The sequence below is a fragment of the Prinia subflava genome, chromosome 15, assembly GCF_021018805.1.
Source record: "Prinia subflava isolate CZ2003 ecotype Zambia chromosome 15, Cam_Psub_1.2, whole genome shotgun sequence".
Taxonomy (NCBI): Eukaryota; Metazoa; Chordata; class Aves; order Passeriformes; family Cisticolidae; genus Prinia; species Prinia subflava.
The window spans coordinates 6,131,322-6,157,262 of record NC_086261.1 but is presented as its reverse complement, the minus strand read 5'-3'; the positions used below and the strand labels follow the sequence as shown (position 1 = coordinate 6,157,262).

The window sequence follows — 25,941 nt, the reverse complement described above, 5'->3', positions numbered from 1 at the left end:
AAATTAGTGCTATGTGACTCCAGGTGAGAGTGTGTGTGTGCATGTGGTCTCTGAGACAGGCTCCTTCTGTTCTGGTTTTATTGCTGCTGGGGTTTGAGATACCAATGAAAATCTTGAAATTCCACCTTCAGGAAAAAGATAAGTATCAAAGATAAATACAGAAGTTAATCACCAAAGGGTTCCTGGTGGAACAAACAGAAACAGGGGCTCTGTGTGATGAGCAGCTAGGTACTCAGGGGTTAACAGCAGAATTTAGCTCTTGGATTTTTTAAGTTGTTTTGCTGTGCAACCCATTCCTCTCCCATGTTAAATGTAACAAATACAATTCTGTGTTCTGTGTACAGACCTGATCAAAACCCTCCTTGAAATCTGGCAAGATCTGCATGGAGGATGTCACTAAAGTCAGATTTTGGAATACTGCAGTGCTTCAGAGCTTTCTGTTGTCCTTGGTGCTGCACAATAGAATTTGCCTCTGTGTATTTGCAGTCTGAATGGATGGGGTGGGAGAAGTGTCACAAGTGGGGAAACTGAGGCAAAGATTAAGAGCTTGGTTCTGTTTCTGAAGCTATTGATAAAGCATTTGATTGGTTAGCAGCAGCAGAGCCTGAATGGCTTAGGCATGGGCAGACTTAACTACAAGAGTAGTTTTTCTTTTTTAATTTATTATAGTTTTTAATAAAGTATTTGTTTTCCTAGAATAAGAATCAGCTTGAAAATATTGCTGTCTTTTTTTTTCTCCATCCTCAGCCGTGCTTAGTAATAAATTAGCTGTAATGTTCATAATTTATTTGTCACTGGGGCAGTTAAAGGGGAAGAAACCCACAGGGTGAAAATAAACGTTTTAGTGGGGATGAATATTGCCAAGCATTGGCTGGTTATTGCTTACCGTTCATTTTCCCTTAATATATCTTTGCTGGCAATGTTATTTCTGGTAAGTTGTTTCTAGTGTGCCTTTCCCATTAGAGAATATTGTCTGTTCTGCAGCTGAGTTGCACAGAAAGTTATTCTAAACTAGATCTTTTGACTACATTCATACTTCTTCTCGAAGAAGCCGTTTTTTTTTTATTATTATTATTATTATTTTATTTTATTTTTATTTTTTTATTTTTTATTTTTTTTCTAATCTCTGACTGCAGGGTGGAGCAGAAACCAAATCCAGCTCTGAGTTCTGATGCTCTGATGCTTTCAGGCTCCTGTGGGGTGTGTGGCATGGACACATTGACATAAAAACTTTGTTTATGTTATAGAAACAAATTCCAAGTGTGGATTTTTGAGTACCAATAAAGCTTGTAATTGGCATATATGTGTTGATTAGGAGAAGGGTTTTTTTTTATTCTGCTACTGATAGATGAAATGGTGTAGAGGTAACATGCTTATCTCTTACATTATGTATTATGTGTAGTTTGCAATTTACAATCTGATGTCTTCTTGCTTAAATGCATTCAAAGGCAAAATGCACGTGATGTCTAAATGTGGATCAATTGATTTTAGTGTTTTTACTAATTTTTTGCAGAAAGTTTGGTAGTTCTTCCATTTCTCTGTAAGGGCCAAGTGATGTTTGTAAGCCCTGAAAGAAAGAACAGTTAGAAATGTTATGGTCCATCGTAAAACCAATGTCTCATTTCTTCTGGCTAGCCTGCACTTGCAGAATCCCTCCAGCTCTTGCAGGGTGCCTGTGTGAGAGACTCTGTGTGGTTTAATGGCCTGCAGTATTCCTGCAGCTGAGGTTTAAAGGGAACTCGAATTAGAGCAGGGAATGCAGTGTGACTCTTCAGTGGTGGTGTAGCCCCTGTCCCAGAGAGAGCTCTGTGGAACTGTGATCCCTCCCCTTCTCTGCAGGGCAGAGCAGATGCTCCCTGGTTCCCACAAAGGGGTGTCCTTCAGGTTTGCATGGGCTTTCTTTTCCCTTACTTTCAGGATATTGTAAAGGACCAAAAGCCAATTTCTGTCCTGCTACAGCAGTGTAAATTTATTGCTTCAGAAGGGTTGTTCTGCAATTCATCAAGAAGAATTTGTCCTCTGTGTATTATAATCCTTACTTGCAGACTCCTTGGTCTCCTGCTATTTCTTCACAGGAAGATCAAACAATGGCAGACTATTTAGGGGGTGAGGTTGCACCTTGGATGAATTAGTGTAGCTTTGTCTCCTGATCAACACCAGATGAAACTACAAGTGTTGTATTTTAAGCATCACCCAAAGCAGTTTAAATAAACGTGATAGTCCTTTGTGTAGTAACTCCTTTAAGTGCTCCAGTGAAGTTTGGAAGACTTAGTTTTTCCTATTGCACAGAAAAATGGGCCACTGATTTTGATTTACAAGGCTTCATTATAGCTCTGCAGCAAAACCAGGACTGGAACCCCAAGAGTCCTGTCTCCAGGTCACCTTGGAACAACCACTAGGCACTCGGTGTCTTTGCAGAGAGGCAGTGCAAAGCAAACAGTGCTGGCTGCTCTGGTGAGTAGAGATTTCCCACTGCCCTGTCCATGCTCTGTGGATAGGATCAATAGTGATTGCAGGCTGCTGAGGAGGCTCCTGGAGTGCCTGTCACTGCTCCCATCAGAGCTGGGAGGGCTCTGCCCTGGTATGGGAAGCATTCTGTAGTGTTCAGAGAGGTGGTCTCTGCATCCAAGCTGTTTCTGTTTGAGAGGATGGGGAAAAGAATGTTCTTTTTCCCAGATGTTTAAGCAGGTATGCAGTTGTAATCATACAGAGATAAAGACTTAGAGCACAGGTCTGGGTCTGCCTCTCCTCACTCAGCAAGAAACACCTCAGAACTAAAATCAGATTTTCTAAGCACTCCAGTTAGCAACTTTTTTTTTTCCCCCAACCTTATTTTTGATTTGATGTGCTTCAGCATTTTTCCCCTTGAATATTCCTTGCTGAAGTGAGGCAGGCAGCCCCCTCCTGCGATTGCACAGTGCCCACTGTACTGAAGTTGAAAATCTTTTACTGAGCTTCTGTTGCAGCACTGCCTGAACACAGTCAGTTATTTTAGATGACTGCAGAGTAAAAGCAAAATATTTATTTCTGGTTTGCTTGCATGTTTATCATCATTGTTATTTTCAAGGAGAAAAGGAATTTGCTTTGGTTTCTGTTTTTCCCCTCTGTTGTCTCTCCCTTCATGGTAGCCTTTTGAAACCTCACCAAGCAGGCAGCTGATTTCCCTGTATTTTTTAACACCATCTTGGTGTCTGCAGCTATCACTTGGATGATTTCTGTGTGTTTGCAGGTACAGTGGCTCTTAGATAAGTGGCTGTGAGGGCACAGGAGTTGTTATTCCATGCTACATCTGGGAAAGGATTACTGAAATTGGCTTATTTTTAATATTTAAGTGTCCTTTTTAAATACTTACCATGCTGTTCACTAGTATAATTAATAATTCCTTAGTTTACTGGAAGTTTAAAAATACTTAAAATTTAGTTTTATGGTGATCCATCAAATGACAGTGAAGTTTTTGACAGAACCTGGATAATTCAGTTGTACTGAGGTCTTCATGACTCACCCAGTTTCTGAAGTAACTATGGCAGGTTTGTTTTTTTGATGCTTTGATGTTTGCATCTGAATCCAATATTTTCTTTAGTTGTTTTGGTGTTTTTTTAAAGGCAGCTACAGACTCTGCCATAAGGAAAATGAAAGAAAGCTCGGCTGTTGAGATTTGTGGTACGGGTGTGGAAGAATACAAAAACCTTTCAGAAATTTTTCACTTTTCATTTTCAAAGATGAATAGTGGTATATTTGTGGCATACTTTTTGTTTTGTTTTGTTTTGGTCCCCTGCTGAAAGAGTTTTGGCTCATTTGAAATCAGCCCTGAGTTTGGGTCAATATAGAAGAAACAGCCTTGAAATGAGTGTTGCCTGTGTGTATTTTAGGGTGATACCTAACATTTGAATGCCTGCAGAACTGCATGAGACAATGGAGAATTGCTTTACAGTGGAGGGTGACAGGTAGTGGTGCCCTCTGCATTCCTAAAACAGAGGAATTACTCTATGAATTTATGTTTAAGGTGAAAAGTAAGTATTTTTCCTTGAGTCATCTTGGAATGTGTATTAGATTGAGCTTTTCATGCTTTCAGCTGGCAGGAGCACCTGTGTTCAAACAGCATGGCCAGAGGATAGCAGTGGTGGGCCTGTTTGCCACAGCAGGACAGAGTTATGAGTTTTCTGTAGTTTCAGATTTATTTCATCCCTTTAATTCCCCAAAGGAATAACAGGGAGTGAGAAAACATCATAACTTAATAGTTTTGCAACCTGTCCTGTTAAACAATGAATGGTATTTGTTTTCTCTTGGTGGAACTTTACCAGGAAGGGCTGCAGAAAGATTGTCTGGAGTTCTTGTTTTGTATTTCTGAAAAGGAGGATATGAAATAGTTGCTACCTCTTTCCACTTCTCAGCTTCATGCAAACACAATTTGGCACATCATTAGCAGGAGACCAGAGATTTGCTTGGGAGTGTTTTAGTGCTGGAATGTGGAGTGAACCTCATGGTTTGGCTTGGAAGGAGTCTCTGAAGGAGGACTGGCATTGCCTTGCTTGGGACAGCAGCAGGACAATCCCTGTGCCTCTGGAAAATACCAGAGGTGCATGTGCATGTGTGCCTGTCTACACTGGGAAATGCCAAGAGAGAAGAGGGCAAGCATTTAAAACTTTCCAAGAGAGAAGCTAAAACACTGACTGAAAGGAAATTATTTTGAAAAACACGAAAGGGGAATGCCCCCAGTGGTGTCCTGCTGCTTCTTGTGCCCTGCCAGTGAGTTTCACCTGCTCACTTCTGATCCTGACGTGGTCTGAGTGTTGTACGATGATGCATTGAGGTGCCAAATTAGGGATGGATCCCTTCTTACCCAGTAATTTGGAAACAACAGAAAAAGAACAGTATATAACTAAGGTTTGATTTTCAAGAGGAAAAACTCAAGACTTTCAGTTTTTCAGTCCTACAGCTTGCTTCTCATCATCTCACTGAGCTGCAAGAAGAGTTGTAATTGTTGTGATTTAGGAAAGCTATTTTGTCCAAGTGATTTCTCAAGCTTTACCTCTTTTTTTGTTAAAGGGTGTCCACCTTCCTTGGTGAGATGTTGTGGTGTGTTAACCTTGGTCTGCAGCCAGATCCCCACCCAGCTTCTCTCTCACTCCCTCCACACACTGGGGGCAGAAAATGAGGTGAAAAAGCTTGTGGGTTGAGATAAAGCAATTACTGTCAGGGATAAAACAGATTTGACCTGGGAAAATTAATTTTAATTGCCAATTAAAATAGATTTTGATGTTTAAAACTAAGCCAAAAATCAAAACACTATATTCCCCCATCCCATCCCTTTTTTTTTCCCTAGGCTCTCTGGGAATATATCTCTACCAGATCCTCACTGTGCTCTGCTGGGAGACCATCCACTCTCGCCATGAGCTAAAGTAAAACATGAACCATATTTGAGCACTGATGTGCTCTTTGCAGAGATGTTGGCTGCCACTGGATAAAGGGTTTCCCCTGTGCTTGGGTCCTGTGTGCTCTTGGTGATCAGTCACTGGTTTTTGTGGTGTCCCACTGGGCAGCAAGGTTCAGGCCAAGGAGAAGCGTGTCTGTGTGACATGGGAGTGTTCCTTTTGTCCTGCAGGCATTGTCCCTAAAATGTGATTTTTGTGGGAATTAACCTTCCCACAGCCTATGCCAAATGCTCTGGCTTGTGATGGAGAAAGTGCTGGACATACAGGCCCTTTATGAGAAATAGTGGGCAGTGTTTTTAGGGCTTACCAGCAAAGGAAAACTGTGGGTTTTGTTTTTGTCTTGTCCAGCGTACAGGGCTGAGAGTGGTTAATTACAATGGGCCTTTCAGCCTCTGCATGAGATGCACACTTTGTTTCCTGCTGCCTATGGCTAGTTATAATGCAGGTCCTTATGTCTGAAGTCAGTGCAGCTGCTGGCTGAGGGACAGGGGCTTCAGCTGAAGGGATGCCTTGTCTAGGGGTGCTTGTTTGTGAAGGGCAGTGATGGCTGTTTGGGTGATCCTCTGGATGGTCTCATCCAAGGTACCCAGTGCAAGGAATGCCCACTGAGCTGTTCCTGCAGGAACCTGCCTGGTCTTGTGTTCTCCAGCTTTGGTGCAAAGAGGGATGCTTGGACCACAAGTTTCTATTTTTGATATCCAAATGTGATACCAAAACCACAGGGCTGCTTGAGCCCTTGGGTCATAATGCAACCTAGATGCTAGTCTAAGACTAGGTTTTGGGTTTTGTTAGTTCTCTATCTATAGTCTGTGATATTTAATACTACTAAAAATTGTACCTCAAGGGAGCTGCTTAGGGTTACTGAAAAGCTCTCTCACAGTTTTTGGGATTCAAACCTACCAGCTTCAGAGAGCTTGAGAGCAAACGTTGAAAGTATTCAAGTATTCTGTGGAGCTAGATAAACTGTTCACTTCCATGAGCTGATTTGCTTAATTGAGGCTGCATCTGCATTGACAAATCACTGTGTGAATGAATGGATTCCAAAATCAGCCTGGGAGTTATTTGATGGCTATTGAAGTTAAGCCACACTAGCAAGCCATGTGCTAGAGGCACAGTTTTGTGGGTTTGCTGTGTCATTTGGCACAACTGCACAAGCTTTCTCAGATGCTGGCCCTGTACAGAAGTTCAGTGTTTTCCATAGATGAGGATGCACCAAGGTTACTGTGTTGTACTTAATCTCACTTCTTGCTCTTTCTTAGCAAGAAAAGCAGAAGTTTCAAATTTCTTCTTGCTGTTTCTGATGGAAGCATTTGGGCCCTATGGTGTAGCTTCCCTTATTTAAGATGACATTTATTGATTTGAATTATTCAGCTTAATTCAATGCTGGACAAGCTTTTTGCCAGGATTTTTATTTTGCCTTCTTATTTAAATAGATCCCTAATGAATTACTGTAGTTGTAGATAATGACTCTTGGGAAATAACTGGATGCAGCCTCTAGAATCAGTTCTGTGTGTTTTCAGATTGCAAACTTTTGAAGTCTGTCCCTGAACAGTGCCCAGGGTCCCTTGTTAGCTAAGTGTTTCAGATGCTCCCACATTAATAGACTGCATCTTTGGTATCTGTGGGCAGGTATCCAGTGAGCAGTTGGTTAGCAGGGTAACAAACGGAAGGTAAATCTGGATGCAGAGTTCTTTCTGGGATTTGGTATAAGGCTGTATGGTCTCATGCATGGAAGTTTTTTCCCCAGGCTCTCCTATAATGTTTCCAGCTCAACACTTCTGTATCTCCATATTCAAACTGACTTGCTCTGAGTTGGCATTACAGTTTGGGGGAGTGGTTGGCCAAAATGGACAAAAATGTTCAGCAAACAGCTTGAGGCAAAGTGTGGTCTTCTGGTTGAGCTAACCAGGCCTTTTGACAGGAATGGAATGTGTGTGGTTACTCCAATACTTGTGCTCAAGTTACTGTTGATCAAGTCTTGATAGATTTCTTTAGGCATCACATTGAGGCTTCAAGGATTGGGATTTTTAAGAGGTGCACAGAACTTTGCTACTTTGGAAGTGCAAATGAAACTAATGACATTTGGTTTTTTTCTTTATTTTCCCCCTGCACTGGAGAGTGCCTAGATTCAGACACTTTCAATTTGATTTTCAGCATCCTGATTGTGTTTAGATCTCTTGGTATCCAGTGTCACAAAATACTGGGTTCATGGAGCATTTCCAGGAGTCCTGTCACTGTGTATGTCCCTGACCACCTCCTCGTCCCCACTGTTCAAGCAAGTGAGAGATTAAATGATGGAGGAACAGTAGAGGTTCAGAGGATTCCTCTGAACCAGTACTGGCGAGGTAGATTCTGTTGATGGTGGCATCCTGGCAGGAACAGAGGAGCACTCCTGCCACATGTGGGTAATGTTTTCAAGCCAAGCTCTCACTTTGCAGCTGGCTCTCCAGACCTGTCATGTCCAAACTGACTCCTTTCATCAGGCAAGACTAATATTCATGCCCAGAGAAATCTGAATTTATTCTCATTTGGACAGTGTGACATGTGGCAGACCTGGGAGAGGACAGCTTAGCCCATGGGGTAATGCTTGTTGGCTGAAGAACAGCTACTGTTTGTATTTCTTGGTGAAGGTGCAGATGAGGGCTCATCTCCTGGCTTTGTCATGGAGACCTCCAGGCCTTCTTTGGGCTTTCTCACTCAGTCAGCAAATGTGCTAGCTGTGTTATTGTCAGGGTCCATGGTCACCAGGTGTAGGGCACTGAGCTGCTCCAGTGATGGTAACTGGGATGAAAGAGGCCCCCAGGCTTGGGCCCTGAACCAGGTCTCTAGCAGTTACCATAACAGGCTGAACTAAATTAATTAATGGGGTGGTAATTTTGTGCTATTCTACCTGTGATGATGCAGCCTTGTTGCTGAGTGTTTTTTTCACACCTGCCTGAAATTCCGGGGCTGAAACATTTAGCCTTTTGCTGTTTGAGGCTTCACTGGAAAAGACTACTTGGGGCTGCTTTACGCACTCTTTGCTAAGTGATGGATTTTAAAAGAGCCTGAGGGTGTTATTTTCAAGGATGTTTTCTGAGCCATCCTGTCATTGACAGAAGTGACTTACTACAAGTATCTGTTTGAAAATGGGACTCTTGTTCCAAAGCCACTGAAGTGCTTTTGAAAAATATCCTTCCCTGTTAGTGACTGCAGTGGACTGTCTCAGTGGTGTCTAGCTTCCTTTAAAGCACGGCAAAATTAGAGTCTAAATGTTATGTGCCTGGCTAATAAACTGTATTGTAATTAGTACCTTGGGGAGGCAGGGACCAGGGAGAAGCTGCGTAAAAAGAGAATTAACTTCATGTTGAAGCTGCCTGCAAAGGATGAGTGAAGAATTGGAAGGAGATGAAAACATGGGATTTGAAATGGCTGTGGAGGTTGAGAGAACACAGATTGGGAAAGTTCAAGGAGCGAAGAGCGAGCGCTCATGTTGGCTGCCGTAATCATTAGTGGATCTCTCTGGCTTTGTGTGGAACGCTGAATGCAAAACCATTCCCACTCTCTGGTGCCTGAATGACAGATTCCTTCCAGAATTTGGTATGTCCCAAGATCCTCCTTGGTATGTCCCAGTGATCCTCTATGGGAACCCCTCTCCTATTGTGCTTTTGCTCATGGTAGATAAATAGAAGAGGTGGTAAATAGAAAAGGTAGGAACTTCTGTTTTCCTTCCGTGTGCTCATTAGGGTCTGGTGATTCTACAGTAAATAGATTTAAGATCACCTTCAAACCATGACTTGCCTGTTTACACTGTGGCCCTCCTTGCTCACCTCCCAGCCTGCCTCTCCCTTTAGTGGGAAGTTTGGCAGCAGCCAGCACATGGCTCGTGTTTGTACCCTTGGCACTGCACAGAGACAACGTGAAAGGAGAATTGAGTCGTTTGTGAACAGCTTTGTAGGAGGGTGTTACTTAGCAAATAAACAGGATGACACGGACAGTGCCTGTGTGGGCTGCAGGGTGTGAGGTGGGGATAAGCAAGCAGCACACGTGGCTCTGGGGCAAGCTTGGGGTGGTGCTAGTTAGGTCTTGAGAGACCCCAATTCCACCTGCAGAAGTTTGCAGTAATTCAGTATTTCTTTTATGAGTTGTTACGAAGTGCTGTGGAATGGCAGTACAACGTGGCCATTTTGTTGTTTCCCTTTTAAATGGCTCCCTATGTCCCAAGGCTTACTAAATTAAAGCATTTGATGCACTGACTGATGAGAAAAGCCTCAAACTTCTCCCTAAGCCAAGTTCCCATTTGCTGCAGCCAGGCATCCTTTCTGCTGGGTAGGAAGTACAGCAGGAGAGATATCAGCAGAGCCAGAGCAGAAGAGGAGAAAAGTAGTAGGACTTGTCAGAAAAGCTCCTCTCCCAGTATACAGCCTTTACATAATCACCGTTGTCCTCCAACCGTGAAAACTGAATCCAGCTTCCTTCAAAGCTTTTATTAATGCTGCCTCAGAGTGCCCTGCCTGTGTCACTTCTGCCCTGGTTCATGCCTGGCAACTGGGAATGCTTCAGCAACCAGCTCCACAGGCCTTGCTTCTTCATCTGCACTCTGGCATAACTGGGGTGCAGCCCTTAGCCCCGAGTTCAGCTCTTGATCATAAATTAAGATAACAGGAAGCCCTTCACGTGGCAGGTTTCCTCGTCAGGCTTGCACTGTGGTTCCTGCGTGGTAAGTGCCCTGTTTATAGTAGAAAGCCTTCTCTGCAGGCGTGGAAGTGTTGTGCTAGGAAGTGTTTTATTAGATGAACAAGCAAACCTGCATTCAGTTGTGGAGGTGGAGAAGGGAGGGTGCTGCAGTGTGACAGCCTGGAATTGTGCCTTTCCAGTGGTAGTACATAGTCCCTGTGATAGTATATAGGAAGGTTTTAGTTTTTTTCCTGGTAAGAGTCTTCCAGTGACATGAATTTCATCTCCTCCTCTCAGCTGGAACCCAGCATGATGGTGCCCAGTTTGCAGAGTTTCAGACCCCTGTATGAATCTTGCTGCCAGTTCTGTATGTGGCCAGGAGTGCTGTAGGAGCCTACATTTAAATAACACACTTTGAATTCCTCTTCATCTGGCTTTGTACACCTACTTGCTGGCCACGGGGAAAAAAAAAATACATCTCTGAATGTGTCAAAGATGTTCCAGCAGCTTTCCCTTGGCTGTTTACTTTGACAGAGAGATTGGCTGCCCCTGCTCACCAGCCCCTGCTGCTGTGCACTTATTCCACATGGAATTCTGCATCCTCCAGGTCTGAAATGTGCCGGCAGCGCTGTTCTGTGCTACAGTTTTTAAAGCATGCAGAAATGCAGCTACAGGGCTGAGGTTGGTGCTTCTCTGCATGTTTATGATGTGTTATTTGGCTGCCAGCGAAAATGACATAACATTTAAAAATAAGTATGGATTCAAATATCTACTGGCTTGGTTGTAAGTGTGCTACTCAAGGAAAGTTTGTGCTAAAAATGGATTGTGGCGCTGGGTGTTTTTATGTAGATACATTGTCAGGGACTAAAATACCACCTGCTTTCACACAGTGAGGTCAGTATTGAACAGCAGACTTGGAGGCAGAAGGTTTCATGGCCACAAGTCTGTGGTTGTGAATATAATATCACTGTATGTTGGGGCTTTAAAAGGTTAACAAACTAGATTCTGGCTGTGGTGTGCATCTGTTTCAGAGCAACAGAAAAAACCTTTCAAGTTCTGCTTAGGCAGTTCCATGTGGCCTGGCTCTGTACCTGGGTCTGCTTTAAGTTGTTGGTGACTCAGGCTGACTTTCCATGATGAAGGGGAGGGGACAGCTCTAAATAACCCCCCAGTGATGTTTCTGTTCACAGCGCTGTACGTGGGGCACTGTGCCTTCCCCTCCTGGGGGGCTGGGAGAGGGGGTCAGCCCGCTGTGTCCCATGCAGGACCTGCAGGAAGCAACTGAGGAAGGTCCTGACAGCCCTGTCTGCATTGCTGTCAGCTGCAGTGAGTGCCTGGCTTAGAGGTTAGGTTTTAATGCAGCGTATTTGGTCACAAGAGTAGTGGAAAAAGCACATTTACCTTTCAGAGGCACGTGGCTTTTTTCTGCTTTGAAACAAACTGTGGCTTTGCACTGATGTACCACCTTCTGACCAAACAGGATATCTTCCATGGGTGCTGAGGACTCTTTGCTCTGTTTGCAGTGTGCAGCAGCCTGGAGCATCGCTGTGTTTGTGGCACAGCTGTGAAACCCTGCAGAAGGCACCCAGGTACACTTGTTTTGTGCCTTGTGTGTTGGCCGAGGGCCAGTGGCACAGGATGCTGTGGCTGCTGAAATGAGGAGATGCACAGTGGGCTGCAAGAGATGGCAAGATAGTTTTCTGCTTGATGCCAGAGAGAAGAAGGCTGCCAAAAATGTGTGCCTTGCCTCAGCTAGGAGTGTGATGTGCTGTTCCTCTTGCTGCATGGTGCAGTACCCTCTCTTCTCAGGCCCCGAAAATCCTGACCTTGAACGTGTGCTTCATTTGGACTGTGTTGGTAACCTCAGAGCTGGTCACTAGAATATAAAATGAATTTTTCACACCAGTGAGGCACAGATCCAAGCTGCAAACTCCTCATGGCACCAGTACAGTAACTTGCAGATTTTTCAAGTGCTGGCCTAGAAACAGCACAGGCACATGCAGCAAGAGCCAAGCTAATAACACCCTACTTTCAGCAGGGGTTCAGCTGTGGCATCCATTATCCCTGTCATGTGAATGCAAATTTCTATGCAGAGATGATTTCCAGACTGTGAGCAGAGCCAGCTTGGGTGTGCTCATATCATCACCTTTTTTCTGCTTTCCCTTATGTTTGTGTGCCCAAAGCCAGCACAGGTGCTGGCATCTGCAGTGAAAACGTATTTCAAGTTTTGACTGACTTCACTGGACCAGGAAAGGTGTTCAAACAAGTGATCAGCAGCCTGATCCTGATGCCCTCACTACTACAGTGGGGAGAGGAGCAGAAAGAAGAGCTGTTGCCTTGACTGGGGCAAAGGGTATTAAGGTTGTTGCCCTCTTCCCAGCCATCCCATGGGGAAGGAGTGGGCAAAATGCCAAGGAAGTAGCTGCCTTTTTAAAAGTTTGGCTCAACCACAAGTGATCCATCTCAGTGCTGGAATTGTGGAGCAGGAAGGTGTCAGGGCAGAGGATCAGCATCATTCCCTTGGGCGTGAAGCCTGAGCTGGTGGCTGTGGGAAGGAGGGTGACCAAGTCCCTGGGACCAGCTCTGCAGGACAAGGGCTGTTCAGAGTCTCCCAGCAATGGGATCCCATCTGCCCCATCCTGCACAGCTGCTGGAAGAGAGGACGAGGTGACACCTGAAGAAGTGGGTGGAGGCACCTGGAAGGAGTGGCACTTCTGGCATGGTCCCTTAGGCTCTTCGGGGAACCTTGTGTTTCCCAGCTCTGTAATGGAGACTGTGGGAGATGGTTTGCATTTGTTTTCCTTTGGGAACATAGTTGCCAGGCAATTATTTTACACCCTGTAGCACTGCAGACATGTCTCTTCAAGTCCAATCTCTTACCACATAACTGAGAAAATGTATTTCACATTAAAAAGAAGCCTTTTGAAAAGGCCCTTCAGGCATAAAGTCAATGTGTTTTCTATATATAACTCAGTATTATTAATACAATGAACTTAACTGTAGACTCTGTGGGTGAATATGACTTGATCATTGGAGATATGAACAATATGATATTCATTTTCAGTGTACTGTGTCTCTGACTCCATAATGGTGCTCCCAGCCTTCAGTTCATTTCTTAGTGATAAAGTGGGGCAATAGGGTGAAGCGGGTCTGTGGATTGTATTTGTGCTGAGCACTAATATAAAATAAACAGCCTATAGAGAAAACAAATTTACTTTGGTTCAGAAAGGCCAAGGTCTGTAGATTTGGGACAGACAGGAATGATGAATGTGAGCATGTATTATTGAAATAAGTCCAGAATGGCATGGCATAAGCTTCCGTGGATTTAGTTACAAAAGTTGCAATACAAATTGCTTTGGCTGGAAAATTTTAAGGTGGTGATTGATTTCATTTTTTTTTTTTTTATGTGGGTCATTTCTCACTGTGTGCGTTATGTGAGACATTTTCCTTTTTCAATCACTGTGGAGTGTTTTAGGGTGGTGTTAGGAGGCCCCTTTAGCCCAGGCCTGTTTGATGTCAGTCATCTGATCCAAATGTGTGTGTGCAGCCTGCTGTGGCTCAGTAAGAGAGGGACACAGTGCAAGCATGCTACAAGTTTTAATCACTTCTAGATATTGTATGTTGCAGTGTGTTCACAGACAGCCAAAAGGGTTACATGACCTTTTCTAGATGCCCAGCCTGCTTTCTGCATGGGCAAGTTGTGCAGGTACCCAAACTGGTGTGGTTTTCAGTGGTCCAGTGACTGATCTGGTATAGGCAGAGTCTGGAGGAGCATGAACTTGTGGAGAAACAACAGCCACAGAGCTGATCTGTGTAAGAGCTACATCTTAGTGGACCTGCTGTCCAAAACTGAGTGGGAGATGTCTGGAGTAGGTGAAAAGGGAGTCATGGAAGAAGGCAGCAAAGCTGGCACAGCAGAAGGCTGAGTACAGTGCTGTGATTAAAGTGCTGGCTGGTCAGAGCTCCAGTGACCTGCTGGGGGACAGATGTGAGCATGTAAGGGTGGCAGGGACATTGCCATAGGAAGCTGTAGTTCCAGTGCTGTCCCCATTTTCCTGGGTGCTGGCGTGTGCCATGGTTAGAACCTGGCCTGCCTCTGTCCTTGTGCCTGCCCTGGACCTGTCTGGTCCTGTGGGTCACACCAGTGACTTCTTGGGGTCAGACTGCATGATCTTCTCTCTCTTGTCTGCCTGAGTTTTCCTGGGTGCTGTCTTGGCTTCCTGGTAACTGTTTTAATCTTGGGTTAGAAGCTTTTTTTACCTAAATACTCTTAGTCAAATCTTTCCATCCCTGCCTGAACAGCTGTGTAAGTTGACAGGAGACAGGAAGCAGCAGCTTCCCAGCTGTGGGCTCCTGGTGTTTCCCTGCTGTGTTTTAGCAGGAGGTCGTCCATGTGAAGCTGCTGTGCTGCTGCACCATCCCGTGCCCACCTCCCTGCCCTTAAACAGCATCCACGTGGGCTGTGCTCTAGAGTGATCAACCTGGCATCAGCACACGGGGACTTTTTATAATCCTCACAGCCTTTTCACATGCCATCAGCACTTTACAGGGACCTGTGGTGTCTTTTACAACATTTTATGTAACTCTGCATAAACAGAGTTAGTGTCTGGGACTGGTGATGGTTGATCAGGATTGTGAAAGGAAATACGGGCAGTACAGTGGTTTTTTCCCACAAGGGCACTGGGAACATCCTACATGGAAACTGCAAGTTTAGTCAGGTTAAACCTTATATGCAGGAAGTCCCATAAAAGTGGAACATGGAGGGTGGGGGAATGATTTTAGCCATGGGCAGGGGTTTATTTTGCATGACTGCAGGAAACATCTCTGCTATGCTAATGCTGATTTAGTACTTGGTCTTTGTAAGGTCACAGCCAATGTCATAGTAAGAGTTTGGGCTGTGCTGTCTGGGCTGCAGCCGCCCTGGATAAAATGCAGTTGTGTTCCTGTTGTTCTCTGGCTAAGAATCTGCATGTTGACAGTTTATTTCCCAGCCTTATTTTTATTTTGGGATTTTTTTTCCCTCACTGTGACTGTCAGTTTTGTCAGACTCTGCTGATGCTGGTCTCAGCATTTTGTACTTGGATGCTATTTTCTTCTGGATGCTCAAGGCTGGTATGATGGATTTGTTCTTTCACCATACCCTCTGCTCCTCATAACCCACTTAGCAAAGGCAGAGCTGGTAGCACTGGGTAGCAGTGCTACAGCCAGAAGGAGCAAACTGGGAAATGCAGTGGGATCTGGCCAGAGGAATAAGGAGAAATGCCAGCCTTTATCAAGAGACTTGGAATTTGCCCTGTGTTGTTATTCTCCTGGTTTTGTTTCAGTCTTTTCTCCAAAGTAAACCAAGAAAGAATTAGGAAATGGTGAGACTCTTTTTCCCTACTGTGAGTGGGTTAGCTTTTGTAAAAGAAAAGAATGGCTGAACTCCCACTGGAGTGAGAGTGGAATGAGAATTGGGACTCTGGTTTGAGTTCCTTGGTTTGTCACTAATTTACTGTCTTTGTCACTATGAACTGCACCTGGAAATGAAGTGTTTTTCTGTATCTGAAATCCAGCTGTCCAAAATCTGACCCTTTTGAGATCTGGCATCCACATGTGTCTAAACACCATCCTGCTTTCTAGCCACTTATATATATATATATATATATGGTAAAAGCCTGAAATTTGGCATCCAGGTTGAAATGTGGGAGACTTCCAAAGCTAGTTAATACCAGTTGGCCTTGGGAAATCACATCTATTGGCTTTCAGTCTTCCATCCTAAATTATTCCATCAGAAATTAATTTTGTTGACTGTACTTGTCTCATTAATAGTTGGCTCTCTACCTCAGTTTACACAGCTGTAATGACTAATCAAGTACCCATCTAGGTACAACTCAGAGGTGAGCACCACAGACATAATTCTGCGTGCTCAGAGCTGTATATTCATCTTGGAGAGATTCCCCAGTCTGTCAGAATTGTTGTTCATGGGACCTCAGCACCAGCCCCATTAGACCACACCTTGCAATAAAACCATGGATGAGAAATCTTTATCCAATGGTGGAAGGTTTGGAACTATACATGATCTTTAAGGTCCTCTCCAATCCAGACCATTCCATGGTTCTCTCTCCCATGGATGGAACTGCCTGTGGCTATGGGATGTTGTCTGTATTCCCCCTCCTTGGCATGCCTTGCTCTGAAAACACCAGCAGAATGTTTCCTGGCAGTGTCTGTGCTCACCTGCTCAGCTCCCACACAGGGCTGGGAGCAGCAGTGTCTCTGTGGAATGTGAGCTCCAGCACTCTCCAGGCTGCTGGAGCAGGGACAGGCTGTGCTGTGCCCTCGTGCAGAGGACACTGCTGTCCCCCCTGAGTCACAAAGCTGTTCCATCCCAACAGGGACCTGCACCTGGGGTTGCAGGCAATCTCCTCTCCCTCTGACACGCACACCTGCCTTTGGCATGGGAAGAATTACTGCTCTTGCACTGCCTTTATTCAGAGGATTTGATTTTTAGGTTTCCTTCTCCTTGCCTCTCTCAGCTCTTCGCTCTTTAGCTGGGGAGGATTACATTGGTGGTAGTATAAAATGGTAGCTGCCTGTATGAGAAGAAGGCTGGATTTTCAGAAAGCATGAACACAGTCCAGTTTTGGAGACCTGACTTGGACACTTACCACAGTCAGGTTTGGGGGCTTTTGCTTATGCAAAGCAGCAGAAGTGGGTTGTTTCCATTTTCCATTTTGTTGCCAATGGGGCTGTCTTTGTCCAACTGTGCCCTGGTGTACCCTAGCAGAGGCAAACTGCCCCTGGAGAAGAGCTGCTGTCAGAATACTTTAAAGTCGGTCAGCCTGGCTCCTGCTTCGTGAGGTTTATCAGCAAAGATTTTCAGTGCCTCCAGTGGGAGGCTATTTTCGTTCTATCCAGGGGCTACCTTCTGCTCTGAGGTCTTTATCACATATTTTTTGGAACAGAGAAACCTGCCTCTTTTAGGACAACCTTAAATACCTTGATCTTTTGCAGTCTAAAAAACTAGATACTTTTTATTCAAGGTAAAAGTTTTTGGCATTTCTGTGACACGTTCAAGATTTCTTTTGTTGCTTTTTTACTGTAGAAGAGGGACACTGCCATAGACATGAGAATACCCTCTTTTCTCCCTTGAGTGGGGCTGACAGCAAGTGAGGTATTTAATGGTTCATCCTTCATGCTCTGATCAGTGCTGTGACTGTTGCAGAAAATCTACACTGTGTTCCACTGCACCATGTAATCAAGATTGGAAGAGCTCTCAAGAGAAGATCTTGTTCATCTTCCTGCCCCATGGCAAGATCAGTCATACCTGTGTCTTTTCTGACAGATGCTGGTCTGTGCTCTGTTAAAGGCCTCTGCAGCCTTTCCAGGCAGCATATTTCAGTGCCTCACAATCCCTGCCAGTAAATTCTGATTTCTCCCCACCTTGTATCTAACCTGAATCATCTCTGCTGCAGTTTAAACTTGTCACTTCTTGTCCCATCCATTTTGAATTCAAAGAACAGGTCATTCCTTTTTGCAGCAATGTTAAATATTTGAAGACTATTCATGTGCTTCTCTTGTCTTAGTGTTAAACACCCACAATTTGTTAAATCATTCCTTCTTCATGGTAGATTTAAATCTTCTATGTAAACCTTAATTGGCCTGTCTTCTCAAAAATACTCTGTGACAATCCCAGTCATTAACTAATCCACAAAGAGTTTAAACCCTTTGATCAGCATTTTATTTATATACTTGAGTAAAAGCATTCAATGGCAGCTCAACTGCCTGTTTGTACATCACTGTCTCTGAGTGGCTCAATGGCCTTGTGCTGGTGTGGAAGCAAAGGATCTGCAGGGTTTTCTGCTGCTCCCTAACTGCAGTTCATTCCAAGGAAAAGGTTGGGTGCCTGGCAGGATGTGAAGCTCAGTGTGGTTTGTGCCTTGGTCTGTGGGACAGGGCACCGTGAAGGTTGTGCCTTCAAGTAGGAAGGGAGCCCAAAGACAGACTAACCAATCATGGAATAATGGGTGTCTGCAGGCATCCAAAATACACACTGATGGGCACAGGAATTCGGAAGTGACACGTGCTGGGACAGGTGGTAGGCTGTGAAATGTCACTGGGTATTAGGACCTGCTGGTGTGGCTGTATTTGGACAGCTTGGAGGTCAGCTCCTGTGCTGTGATCTGGATGTCCTTTGATGGGTATGGCTTCAGCTCCAAGGAAAAGTCAAGGAAATTTACACTTTAGCAGTACACATGGGGAGAATGGAAGGCAGGAATGTAATTTTCTCTGGGTTTCTGTGTTGCAGGTGAGTGTTTTAACCACCTTGGAGCGGCGGTTCAACCTCCAGAGCGCTGACGTGGGCGTCATCGCCAGCAGCTTCGAGATTGGCAACCTGGCCCTCATCCTCTTCGTGAGCTACTTCGGAGCCCGAGGACACCGGCCACGCTTGATAGGCTGTGGAGGGATAGTCATGGCCTTGGGGGCCCTCCTTTCTGCATTGCCTGAATTTCTGACCCACCAGTACGAATATGAATCGGGAGAGATCCGCTGGGGAGCCGAAGGGAGGGATGTGTGTGCTGCCAATGGGTCCACCAGCGATGAGAGACCAGACCCGGACCTTATCTGCAGGAACAGGACTGCTACCAACATGATGTACTTGCTGCTCATCGGGGCACAGGTCCTCCTGGGCATTGGTGCTACCCCTGTCCAGCCCCTGGGAGTTTCCTACATTGATGACCACGTCAGGCGGAAAGATTCCTCCCTGTACATAGGTAAGGCTCTCTGAACTTCTTCTCACAAGGCTTTCCTCTTGTTCCCTGTTTGGTGCCAGTGGAAGGGATGCCTCAAGGCCTCTTCTCCATGTGCTGCTGTGGCTGTGAAGGTAACTTGGCATGGGTCTCTACATCAAGCAGCAGGGAAACACAGTGGGTTTGCTTATATTGTACCCGTGGTAAAGGTTGACAGCCAGGATGATTGGGCAGATGCTCATTCCTTCTTTTGTGTTTGCCCAGATTGCTTTAAATTCTTATATTGGTGGCTTATGGCTAAGTTTTCGCTGAAGAATTTTCAAGTGGTGTGTGTAATGATGACTGATTTTTGTATTTTGTTGGGGTTTTTTTCCCCACATGATACCCTAGTTCTCTTCCTGTTCCAAAGCGAGTGATCACTGCAGTCTGAGAGGACACAGGTGTTGTCACTGCCACTGTCACTTTTAGCAAGGAAGTGCCAGTTACAGAGTAGGTGCTGTGACCCAGGATGCTGTGGCAGGACCCTTGATAATGTGATCCCTGTAACAGAATGGAATGTGGAAGCTGGTGAGGTCTATTTTGAGATACAGTGAGCGTGAAGTAGAACTCATGGTTCTGGTGATCATGTTGCAAAATTCTTTCAGATGGTTGTGCTGTGAAATTTGCCTTTGAGTCCCCAGTGAAACATCTCAGTTATTGGGTTAAACCACTTATGGGTTTCAGCAGTAGTTCCCCCTCCCAGCAGGCAGGTTTAAAGGTGATGTTGTTGGTGAAGTTTTCTTTGAAAAAATGTACCAGCTTGGCCCATTCCTCTTTCTGCAGGACTTGTCACTAGGTGAGCTGCTCCAATGGAATAAATCAGTGAAGTGTGCTGCCATTAATGAGATCCTTCTGCACTTGTTGGTATAATCCTGGTAACCAAAAGTGTGCACTTGTCCCATCATCCCCACATTGCTGTGACTTTCAACTGAATGGGTGATCCTACTCCCGTTTGGGGTTTTTTTTCCATAGATATTTTTATCAAGTTTCCAAGCTGAGTGTGGCCATTGACAGCAAAGCTGAGTGGTCCTGCTGACTTTGTGAGTGCTGTTTAATGTCTTGGGATAGTGCAGAAGCCTGGTGGAAAGTCACTACACAGTGTGGCATTCTTGGATGTATTGCTGCTTCACTTAGAGCTTCATCTGTGTATTCAAAACATGTCCCTGCTTTTCTGTAGCTGGCCATAAAATCACAGTATTTCAGCATTTAGCTTTGTCCTTGGGTCATTATTCATCTTCACTTGGTTTTGTGTTTGTGAGGGATCCACTGGTCAAAGAAGGATGATGTATAAAATACAAGATACTGTACAACCCAAAGGTGAATAATGAGGCTGAATTCCCTGGAACAACTGTGCCAACACCATAAATGATGAGCTGGAATTAAGAGTGATTCTAAGATTATCTATTATAAATAACCATATAGAGGAGCAGCAACTTCTTTCAGTCTGTTCCGTGGGCATTTTTTAAGCAATGCTTCATGTCTTGAGAACAGGCTGGAGGAGGGTGCATGAGAGGAGGATTAGGAAGAGTGATTCTTCTTCTTCCTGAGCTACATTCATCTTGTATGCTAAAATAACGTGTTTAAAGTTGGCAGTTCAACTGTAGCTGGGAAAATATTTCCAGAAAATGATTTCTGCTTACTATATGCTGCTTTTTTTTTCTGCAGAGATAAGGATGTTGTCTAATCATATTTGTTACTACATGTGGAGTTTAAAAACAAAGGAAAAAAAAACTACATTGAAAAAACCCACCACAAAACCCCAAGCATTTTGAGGTTGTTTGCTTTCTGGCTTTAGCTGTGGAAATCATATCATAACCTGAATTTCTACATCTGAATTGTGGATTACATAGGAGTGCCTGTGTATGCACACTCGACCAGCAATGAAGTTTAATTTCTGCCCTGTCCTAGCCTATCCATCACAAGCAGGGTTTCAGATTCTGGATGATTAATTCGTCTATCAACTTGCAATCAATTTGGCTAGTGAAAATAAAAGCTACCAGGCAAAAAATCTATTCCATGAATGAATATAAATGGAGAAGAAACAAGTGGAAATGTCATCTTATGTTGGTGGATACTTGAGAGGAGGTCAAATTGCTCGTTTTAAATGTTGTTTGAGAATTATTTGCTCAGATTTGTCTTTAACTAATTATTTTTGTTGATGTCATCAATGCAGTTTTCAGTGGCCTTAGAAGAAAGCTGGCTGAGCAGCTTACCCACTTCATTCTGCTCTGTTTCGCAGAGGAAATAACTGCAGAGTGGATACTGTCATTGTGCTAAATTTATATCCGTTTGCTTTCTCATAATAGCACACTCACTCAGTGGGGGCTGTGTATGACCAGATGAAATGTTTTTGGGTAAGTTCCCTTAGTTGAAATTAGGGGCAAATCTGGCGTAGATCGTTCTCTCAGGATAGGAACTAATTAATAACAGTGATAATAGTCTGGCTGAACTTTCTAGAATGACTGGCTGCTGCTGAGAAATGATCAGATTGGCCAGTTTGTGCTGTCCTTGGTGTATTGCTTATATTCAGTCTGTGTGTGCTGCATGGGGCTGGACTGGAGCTGAGGCTTAGAAGCAGTCTCTCAACCTGACAGCTAAGGACTAGTCATTGTTCACCTCTGCAATAAAAACCCTCATGTCCCAAGGCAGTGAATTAGATAGAAATAACTGTGTGCACTGAGAGGGTTTTTTTTTTCTCCTTCTGAGTTGTATGAAAGTTAAATGGAATAATAATATAATATCTAATATGGTCATTTTGCAGTAAAATAACAATACAAGACAGCTTCTCTGGTTATACAAAAAAAAATAATTCCAAGCCCTGAGAACACCCCCCCTAAACGGGCTTTTTTGTATGTTAATACTCATGTGTGTGCAGAAGAATGCAGATGTGATACCATATGGAGTTTAAAGTGATGCTTTGGCTTTAATCATTAGTGGAACTAATAGCATCTGTGGAGTGTAATATTCTTGTGGCTGTGAAGCCCATCAAATTTCTCCTGTGGTTTCTCTGCAGTGACAGGCACACAGGAGGCTGTGGGCAGTGCACCTCTGTTGTGCATCCTTTGAAGTCAGAGGTTGCTCAGGCTTGTGCTCTGTCAAGGAGCTGGTTTTTCTTAGAGTTTCTTAATTGGAGAGGCAGGGGTGAGATACTACAGGAGTGTTTCTCTGCATGGGCTGCTGACTTGCAGCTTCATGTTTCTTAAACTAATGGCAGATTTTTTTTTTTTTGGTGCCTGCAATGTGTTGCTACCAAACTCAAAAAGATTCTGTTGCTGTAGTAACCAGGCCTAGGAAGATGGGCTGTGTTTTGGTAACCCAGGGCAAAATGAATCAAAGAGATGAGTGTGTGAAAGTACACACCAAAGTATGTTCCAAAGGAACATATTTGTGCTGTAGCAGGGTTAGATCATGGCACCATGCCTGCTCTGGTTGATCACAGAGTCACAGAGCAGTTTGGGTTGGAAGGGGCTCAGAGATCCTCCAGCTCCTACACCCTGCTGTGGGTAGGGACACCTTTCCCTTGAACAGGTTGCTGGTCAAGCAAACCTAATGATGGGGAAGAAACTCCCCTCCCATTTCAGCATTTGGGTACCTGCTTGACTCAAAGGTCATAATGCTGGCAGTAGCAGCCCAAAGATGGAAAATGTTTGGTTTAGTGCTGGTTTGCTGAGTCTGATCTTTTATCTAATATTGGAACTCCTATCTAGAGGTTTCCAAGCAAGCAGATTAATTTTACTTGTGTTCTTATTGGCATCTGGCATAAGTAACCTCTTTGAGTGGAGGAATTCATCATTTCTACAGATTATGCAGGGCTTGTTACTCCTCCATCTTCACTAGTGTCAAAGGATTCCTTCAATTTGTGGCACTGTTTATTTTAAAGGAGTAAAAGTTGAAGACTACTTACTATACGGTTCTTTTCTCCACCCACTAATGACTCACTTGGCATTTCCTTTTTTAGTTCTTTTTCTGCTCAGTCTTGCTGAGCTCTCTTAAAATCAGTGAGGACTTTGTCATTAGGAAAGAGATCAGAGGCATCATAGAGCTGATACAAAGAGGGGGAAAAGCCCTATCTGACAGTGATTTCATGGATTTGCTGCCTCTCAGATAAGCTGGAGCTTGCAAGTGTTTCCTGGTCACTGGAGTGCCCATGCTGCTGCCAGCAGTGCTTTGTGAGTTCCATTAGAGCCAGTGCAGTGATGTGGTTGGTTAATGTTTTTAGCAGTCCTGAGACACACCTTCTGGCCTTCCTGCTGCATTTAACATTTGCTGATAAAAGTTCCTGCACCTTGTCTAGGACACGGTTACCTGTAGAGCAGCATGAATAGGCTCTGGGAGCCAGCATTTGATCTGGGACAATTAAAGGCTGTATTAAACAGAGGAAGTTGCTATTATTCTGTCTCCTGTTGATGGAGGAAATTGATATTGATGTTGGAAGGAGCCCTGCCAGATTGTGAGGCTCATTCAGAAGAATGCCATGCTGGTCTTTAATGCTTTTCAGAATTTCCCTTTGTGTTTGTTGAAGCTGTCTTTGTGTTTGGCATTGTGGGCACATACCCCACCTGTTCAGGACCAGTGACTTGGAGCTCCTTGCTGAATTGCAGTAACACGAAAAATGGCTTAAAGGAGTATGGGCTGAGGAGTGATGAGTGCTCCTGAGTTATTGGTGTGCAAGGGAGTATCTGAGCACAGCATCCTCTGGGCATAGAGCTGTCCTTGGTTTGTTTCATGACAGGGCAGAGGGATGGAAAAATGGATAACTCAGCTCTGCTGGATGTATCTGTTTAGCTGCTTTCTTCTTTTATCTATTTGGCCTTTTCTGTGTGTGTATTTGGGTTTTATCATATGGTTGTTCCAGCTCTTACCCTTGGTGTGTTCTTACATCTGCCCTAACCCTGTAGGAGGGCTGGGACCCTGCATTGCAGCTGCTAGCTTTGTGTATTAGTGTGCACATTTTGCATCAAATGTGTAGAAGCACTTCGTGTTTTGTGATGACAGAGAGAAAGCTCACTCTTGTTTCTGGTGCCTTCTCTCTTGCTTTAAGCACCAGCTCAAGATTTGCTGCAGAGGAAGACAAATATGCCCTAATTGGAATCTTGCTGTCTCCAGGGATAAATTTGTCCATTTGAAAAATCATTTATGGTAGCTTACGTCAGTCAAAATGATAGCAGCCATTGTGCTTTGGAGAAACAGAAACATTTTCTCGACTGACAAGAATTAAATCTGAGAGTTAGTATCTGTGCTGGTGAGTTAATGGCAAGTTATCAGCATAAGCTGCTGAAATCAGAGTTTGAGTCAACACCTTGTATGTTCAAGGTTTGCTGGTTTTGTCTCTACCTGATGGAGAGTCTCTTACATGGAGGATGAATGTATTTTGATCAGTCTTATCCTTTCCAAAGCTCTCAAATTTCTTGACTTGTATGTTTGAACCTACACTTCTAAACCACAGGAAGTGGAATGATTGTGTGTTTATAGCATACAGGTCATATCGTCAGCCTTTTGAGGCTGTCTGTTGATGTGTATCTATTGGAAGGCCTTTAGGAGCCACCTGAGAGGTCTGTACAGCTCTGCCCATCCTGCCTGCTTATCCTTTCACTCCTCACAGCATTTCTCACCCTGCCACCCTCCTTCCTTTTGTGCTTGTTTGTGGTCTGCAAGCAACATGGGTACTTCATTCACATCAGCCCTTCCTGCTAGAACATGCTTCTCTGAGCTCACCACCTAAGGCTCTGCCAGCCCTGTGCATTCCTTACCCTTTTTCCTTTTAAAGCCTGGTTTATGAGGTCCTTTGCAGTGGATTGTAGCTGACTCCTATCTGTTGTATTTACTCTGTGCCCACTCCATACCCATCAGCTGCCTGGTGAGTTTGTCCACCCCCACGTGGGCACAGAAGCGAGAGCTGCTTTTCTCCTTGCTGGTATAGGCAGTTTTATAGGTGTGTAATATTTTTAGCCTGAAGACGGAATTCTGTAACGCTTTTGTTCGGTGAGTGCATCCTCCCACGGGTGATTTGGAGAGCCTTTCCTTCCTGTCACAGTCTCCCATGGGCTGAGAAAGGCACACGGTGAGTGCTGAGCTGCCAGGGCTGGGATGCCTGTTCTCTGCTGAAAGGTGTCTTTGCAGCGGGTTCACTGGGCTGTCTTCCCCGTGGACTAACTGTGATCAGATTAAATTACATGGCTTCATGCAGATATCCTGGTATTAACCCACTGATCCATTGATAACCTGCAGCTTTTTATCATTCTGCCCCTTTGGAGAGAGATGGGTGTTCTCATTTGCTGTGTGTCAGCGGGGCTGGCTCTGTTACATGTGTCCCCTTTTACAGTGCTGGTGGTAATACCCTGGAAAATTAAATGGAAACAAACAAGTGTGTAGGGTGTATTAGAGCAGTAACAATAATCAATTAATGGGAATAACCTTTCCCACCGCAGGCAGGAAGGCTGTTGTGAAAAGCAGTAGCTGAATGGATGTATTTATTCAATTAAATAAATATATGCACGACATCGTAACTGCTGTGGGCTCCATTATTTTACAGCAATTGTTTGAGTTACCTTAACCTTCTGCTAACAGCTTTTTTTGCTGTTGTTATGAGCTGAGTAAATAAGGCTTGGGCCCAACCAGATTACTTTGTGTGAAAGCATATTGAGGGTGGGAGCTGTTTCCATGTTACTCTGCTCTCTGTGTACTCTGCAGCTGATTTTTGCCTTAACTGGGATTTGCTGACTCTGATGTCTTGTAAAAATCACTCCATTTGTTGAGTGTGTTGGGTTTTTTCTGTAGTGTGTTTTAAACAGTCATCAGCTGGGAGAGCCTAGTGAGGTACATCATTCCCGGGGCAGCCTCTCTAGTGCACTGCCCTTGTCATTTAAATGGCACTTTTGCAGAGTCCAAAGGTTCGTAAAATTAATTAAATAGATTGGAAGGTGGTGAGTGGCCCATGTCAAAAGCTGAAGGCTGTATTGTGCCTCCTTGATGGCACAAGCAGGAGTGGTATGTGCCAAACTTGGCCCTTCCCCTGGGAACTTGACTGAGACTCCCCAACCTTTTGCACATAAGGAGTGTCCAGATGTTTTGGTTGCAGTTTACAG

At 44.3% G+C, this 25,941-nt stretch overlaps 1 protein-coding gene across 1 annotated transcript in view; it reads left to right on the top strand.

Moving 5' to 3' along the window:
• Positions 1-25,941, top strand: part of SLCO3A1 (solute carrier organic anion transporter family member 3A1) — a 137,464-nt gene that overhangs the window by 4,453 nt on the left and 107,070 nt on the right. Inside the window, exon 2 of the mRNA XM_063412505.1 lies at positions 18,376-18,841. Within this exon, the coding sequence (XP_063268575.1) occupies positions 18,376-18,841 (466 nt within the window). The remainder of the gene's footprint in view (positions 1-18,375; positions 18,842-25,941) is intronic.